Here is a 6,369-nt window from a genome sequence, read left to right as displayed (position 1 = left end):
CCTTGCAGGTTGTAGGCCATTTATTTCACTTGATGGCTGCTTCCTAAAAGGGCCTTTTGGTGGTCAATTACTTGTTGCAGTGGGAAGGGATGGGAACAATCAAATGTTCCCTATTGCATGGGCAGTTGTAGAGGTTGAAAAAATTGATACTTGGACTTGGTTTCTTTCCCTACCAACAGATGACTTGGGGACACAACAAGGGGTTGGATACACTTTCATGTCAGACCAGCAAAAAGGGTTATTAGAAGCTGTTGCAGCTGTGTTCCCAGAGGCTGAGACAAGAGTTATGCCAGACATGTATACTGCAATTTTAGGACTGTATTTGGAGGAGAGCTTGAATATAGGAAGCAATTCTGGATAATTGCAAAGAGAAACACATAAAATGATTTTGAAGCAAACATTGATCAGATTAGAGCAATATCAGAAGATGCTGTAGAGGATTTGCTGAACAGAAATTACAAGAAGTGGTGTATGGCATTTTACACCCCTTATGTCCTATTGTCATAGTATGGACAACAACATGAGTGAAGTATTAAATGCCTATATTCTCACCTCACAGCATAAGCCCATTATTACTATGTTAGAAGATATTAGAGAGGGATTAATAGAGAGGCTTCACAAAAAAAGAGATCAAATAGGCAAGAAAGACATACTGTTATGCCCTAGGATCCAAAAGACTCTTGAGAGAAATAAGATATGGGCAAGGGGTGGAATGCTTTTTGGGATGGGGGTTTCTGTTATGGGGTGAGGCAGGGTGCTACCCAAGACAAATTAGTGTTCAACTTACAACACAGAACCTACAGTTGCAATGCTTGGAAAATAAGTGGAGTTCCTTGCAAACATGTCGTGGTTGCTATGTTGAACAAAGTGGATGAGCCTAAGCATTATGTGAATGAGTACTTCACAAAACATACTTATCTCAAAGCCTATGACTACCTTCTTGAGCCTTTGAATGGGCCCCAAGAGTGGCCTGAAGCTGATGGTGTTGTCATAGCACCAAAATCAAAGAAAATTCAAGGAAGACCCAAGAAAAACATGAGGTATCAGGTGGGAGAAGTAACAACAACTGGTAGGTTGAGAAAGAATGGAATAGCCATGAAATGCAGCTTGTGTGGTATCACAGGCCATAACAAAAGAGGTTACAAAAACTCTGGTCAAGAGGTAACATAGCAGTTATAACCAACCAAGTGCATCAGAACAGGAACCATCTACAACTCCTACTGTTCCAATGCACATGAGAGGGGTTAGGGTCTACACTTACCCCAATGGATATCAAAGAGTTGCTACTGTAAGTTCACTAATCTATTAATTTGTAAATTGTTCTATTTGTTGATAATAGGTCATTAACACTATTATTTTTACAGCCTGCAAATTTTCAAGCACACCCTCCACCTTCTACACAAGCTGCTCCACCAAGACAACAAGTGCATAGAGCATTTTACAGTGACTATGAGGGAGATCAGACTGTGTACTCTTTCAGTCAAGACTACCCATTGTCAAGCCAACAGAGCCAATCAACTGTAATTTCTAGTCAAGCACTGCAGGTATTACAAGTTGTGCAAATACATATTAATTTCAGTACTTCAATATCATTTCTATTCATTACTCAAGCAAGTCATTACATAATGTGATTACATACAGGACCTAACAAGATCTAAGAGAACATGCAAGCGGTAAGGTAAACCTTGATCTACATTACATAGATTATTATTATTGGCTATACATTACATCCTAAACATATACCAACAAAGCCCTACAAATAACAGAACAACCACTTTCCACAAATCACAGTTAACCCCTAGGTTAAGTGTAGCAGCCCTTCTCATCTTTGATAGGCGTGTGGAGTACCTAACAAAAATAAACCTAACTAGACCACTACTATGTAGACGGGCAAGCAAGGGTCGGATCCCAAGAGACTATGGTTCAACTAATTAAATATACTCAAGCAATTACTAAGCAAGTAACCAAATCATCCGAAAATCTTCATGTGCCTACAAAATCAATTAAATTGACCAAGAAGCCACACTAGAGAAGAGAATATTAGCAAGAAGTAGCTCTGTAGAGCTCAAAAACCATACAAAAATAGCTATAAAATGAGGGTAAAATATGGTATAGAACGTGTACATCAAATTCCCCCAAGCTAACTTCTTGCTTTCCCTCAAGCAAGACAATCAATGACTATCAACAACCAAATAAACATACTTCACCCCATAATACATTTGAAAATATCAAACTTAAAATCAAAATCGGACACACAAGCATCTTAGCCAACCAATCACCTCATTCAAACTATCAATCAACCTGAATGGCCATCAAACAGAGTCAACCATGTACACATAAGGAATCGATGACTAGAATATCTCACTTAGTGGTCACTCCGCACAATTTTATGTGGCGAGCTAATAATGAGCCCGATCTCTCTCCATCCCCACTAATAATGATAACCCCCCATTCTCACAACACTCGCGTGTTTAAAGGGTAATAATGCCGCTCAACCTAGTCAAAAGTCGACTCAAAATGTGACACATACTCCAGCATTTTGACAAAAAACTTGTTTCACATGAACACAATATTATGCACGAAGGTCAGAAGGTCTTTTTTCAAGCTTGTAATGTAGGTCGGGTGAAAATGGGTAGGAAAAATTTGGAAAATGTAGGTAAATATAGTCCCTCGGGGAAGCCATCAAAAATGAACAATACACATCAAAATCCCATCGAACTAATTCACAAGAATACATACTCCAAACATAACTTGAATTAAGAGTAACTACCACCTTACTCACCTTACATAACAATTCATCGCAATATTCTTATTTTTGAAGCTCTTTTATTTATTCATCAAGAAGCTGAAATTTAATTCTTTTTTTTTTCTTAATTTTTCTTCTTTTCTTTTCTTTCGTTTTTTTCTTAATTTTTTTTTTCTTTTCTTTCTTTATATATTTTTTTTAAATAATAACAAACTATAAGAGCTTCAAAAATAGATCATATAGCAAAAATTAAAAAACCTTCAAGTTTCAGATTAATTTTCTCCAAAACATCATCACAAACCATAAGAGAACACCATGATAGATGGCTCCCCCAAGCTAGACTTGGGATAAGTTACTAATTGGGGCCGATAGGTAAATTTTGTGACTTAGATAAAAAAACATGGACAAGGATACAACATGGGTAAGCAGGAAGGGGACAGTCGTTTCTAAATTCATTTGGAGGCTACCTAATGAACATGGCCTTCGTCCTCCTCATCGTGCATGTGCAATGTACCATGACACACTACTAAAAGTCTCAAGACAAAACTAAGATCAATGTCACAACAAGAACTAACACACATGAATAAATAATATAGGCTCAAGCCTCACAGTTAACACAGTCAAGCTCCAGATTCATACACATTTGTGCAAAGTTGATTTCCATTAGGCCAAGACAATCCAAAATCAGATCATGATCATTTAATCCGCATTGCAAGTCTTTCAATCAAAATCAAGCCAAAAACCTTTAAATCATCAAGGATAGGGGCACAGAGAAGTAGTTTACTAGCTATTCATCGTCATGATTCACAAAGTAACTGCCCAAAGCCAAAAGTTATCCCTCCCCCAAGCTAAACTTCACATTATCCTCAATATGAACATATATCGAATAAGAACGAGCAAGGGAAAAAGAAAACTAGGCCCTACTAGCAAAGGAGGGATCATACCTAAGGGCGGAGCTAGGACTTCCCTCAAAATAACGTCGCATCATAACCCCAAGACACTAAAAAAAAGATAAATAAATAAAGGGAAAATAAAATAAATAAAAAACGAAATGGGTTGCCTCCCATTTAGCGTTTGTTTAAGGTCTTTAGCTTGACTTCTCTTTAGTAGCTCAACCTGGGTCACCACACATAGAAGATACTCTATGGTATTGCTCATCAATATATCCACCTCCAAACGACTCCTTCAAATTAGAGTTGATGTGCTTTGTATCCGAATTGACCTTCATGTAACTGAACCCATCATGTGGTGGAATATTGTCCTTTTTTCTCACAGGATTTCTATTAGAAATACACTTATCAACCAAAAGGTTAGTAGCATCGATTCTCAAACAAGTACCACCAGCAAAAGTAAAATTATGATCATTGAAAATCTTAAACACAACTTGTTTATCCTGAGCTCTAATGGTCACTTGTCCTTCAGGAACATCTATTAAAGCTTGACTTGTAGCGAGAAAAGGACGACCAAAGATTAGTGGGAACTTAAGGTCTTCATTCATATCCACTACAACAAAGTCAATTGGAAATACAAGTTCACCAATCCCAACTAATACATATTCAACTACACCCTTAGGGAGTCTAACAGTTCTATCAGCCATCTGAAGAGATACAAGGGAAGGTTTAAGGTTTTTCAAACCTAATTTTTCATACACCGAAGAAGGCATTAAATTAATTCTAGCACCTAAATCACACAAGACCCTATCAAAATATGTTTCGTTTATCATACAAGGGGTAGTAAAACTATCAGGATCATGCAATTTAGGTGGTAAGCTATCATGTAAAAGATCAGAACATTTCTCCTTTACTACCAAACTTTCTAATTTCTTATCATTATTATCATGATCTAGAATTCCTTTCACAAAATTTGCAAATTGAGGCATTTGAATTACAAGATCGGATAAAAGGAATGGTAGCATATACCTTCTTAAGAGTCTTATAATACATCCCAAAATGCTTATCGAGCATTGCTTTTGATAACCTTTGCGAGAAAGGCATCGGTTCCTCATAGGCTTGTGGAGAGACATATTTGGGACCTTCATTCTCACTCATTTTAGTTTTCGACTCCAGATTGCACACTTTCTCCTCTAATCCCCCCGTAGTCAATCCATCTCTTTTCACAAAAATTACATTGCATTGTTTCGTTTGGACTTTTGCTTGATCTTGAAGGGTTGATAGATGACTCACTTGTTGTGATAGTTGAGAAATATGAGTTTCTATCCTCTTATTTTGAGCAACAAGCAATTGAATCGAGTTTTCAAAATATTCATTTTGCTTTTCTTGTAAATCAAATTGCTTTGATATAAGCTCTTGTTGTTAACGTTGGGAGGTAGCAAAAGTCTCCATAATGGATTCAAGATTTGAAGATTGAGGTGGTGATTGGTGCATGTGATGATGATTGAAAGGTGCCCTTGCTTGAAAAGCTGGTGGTGGTGGAGGATTTACTATAGCTTGAGTGTTCTTGTATGAGAACCCTTAATGATTTCTCCACCCTTCATCAAATGGCCTTGTGGAGGTCGTGGTATAGAAAGCATTAGCTTGCTCAATCGTCATTCCATCATAATTGGGTTGACACTCCCACGCAGTATGGCCTTGCAATCCACACATCTGACAAATTTCCATCGAGGGTCGAGGGGACTCAGCTTGGAGTTGGTTGACTTTATGAGTTAGTGCCTGCACAGAACTAGTCAACATGGTTAGAGCATCAACATCATGTTTATTACCTGTGTTGATAGCATTTCGTCCCCTTGGATGGTAATTATCATTAGCCACCATCTTCTCAATCAAATCCTTTGCATCGGTTGGATTCTTTGTCATGATAGAACCTCCAGACGCAACATCAATGTATATGCGAAACTCATGGGTTAAACCATTATAGAATGTTTGGATCAACATCCATTCTGGAATACCATGGTGAGGGCATTGTCTCTGCAATCGCTTAAACCTTCTCCATGCCTCATATAGGGAGTCGTCATTAGATTGATGGAAGTTAGATAACTCGTTCCTTAATTTTGCGGTTTTCTCTTCCCCCAAGAATTTAACTAGGAAGGCCTTAGCATGCTTGTCCCACGTATCAAAGGAACCAATACCTTCATCTCGTAGCCACTCCCTTGCCCTATCCCTTAATGAAAAAGGGAAAAGGCGTAGTCTAATAGCATCATCAGTGACACCGTTGAGCTTCATAGTGTCACACTTCTCCAAGAAACTATCAATGTGAGTCACAGGGCAATCATTTGATGAGCCCGCAAAAGAATAATTGGAGATGAACTCTATGAATTGGGGCTTCAACTCAAAACTTTGAGCGGTGACAGGTGGTCTAACAATACTGGAAAGAAATCCGGTTGTTGTATCTGGAATACCATACTCCAAAAGAGATTTTGTTCCTGGGTCGACCATGTTTCTTATATTTCGATTTCTCCTTCTTCTACCTCTTCGTCTTCTTGCAATAGTGTAGACACCCATTTGTGTCTCCCCAAAACCAAACCCGGTGATGAGTACCTTTCACGTCGAATCATAATCGAATGAAGTGAAAGTGTGGAAAGTCAGATTTTTAATTAAAATCAAAGAACGTTTTTTGAGGAAAGATACGATTTTATCCTCCTGTACGGCAATTTTTATCTGATTTTA

The 6,369-nt window shown here is 37.9% G+C and overlaps 1 protein-coding gene and 1 non-coding gene across 2 annotated transcripts; one reads left to right on the top strand and one right to left on the bottom strand.

The window, feature by feature from the left end:
* Positions 1-5,217: 5,217 nt before the first annotated feature.
* On the bottom strand, positions 5,218-6,138 carry LOC145642857 (uncharacterized). The gene has a single exon (XM_081694019.1). It carries the CDS (start codon positions 6,136-6,138, stop codon positions 5,218-5,220), a length of 921 nt encoding a protein of 306 aa, XP_081550145.1.
* On the top strand, positions 5,648-5,754 carry LOC145556856 (small nucleolar RNA R71). The gene has a single exon (XR_014091949.1). It is a non-coding gene; the product is annotated as a small nucleolar RNA R71 (small nucleolar RNA).
* Positions 6,139-6,369: the final 231 nt, after the last annotated feature.

The sequence above is a fragment of the Chenopodium album genome, chromosome 8, assembly GCF_948465745.1.
Source record: "Chenopodium album chromosome 8, dcCheAlbu1.1, whole genome shotgun sequence".
In the NCBI taxonomy this organism is placed as follows: domain Eukaryota; kingdom Viridiplantae; phylum Streptophyta; class Magnoliopsida; order Caryophyllales; family Amaranthaceae; genus Chenopodium; species Chenopodium album.
Note: the sequence above shows the minus strand (reverse complement) of the source record. Positions and strands in the feature narration are given on the sequence as shown.

What these genes read in the sequence shown, in the direction of transcription:
- LOC145642857 (XM_081694019.1), bottom strand. Translation starts at nt 6,138, where the DNA reads ATGGTCGACCCAGGAACAAAATCTCTTTTGGAGTATGGTATTCCAGAT.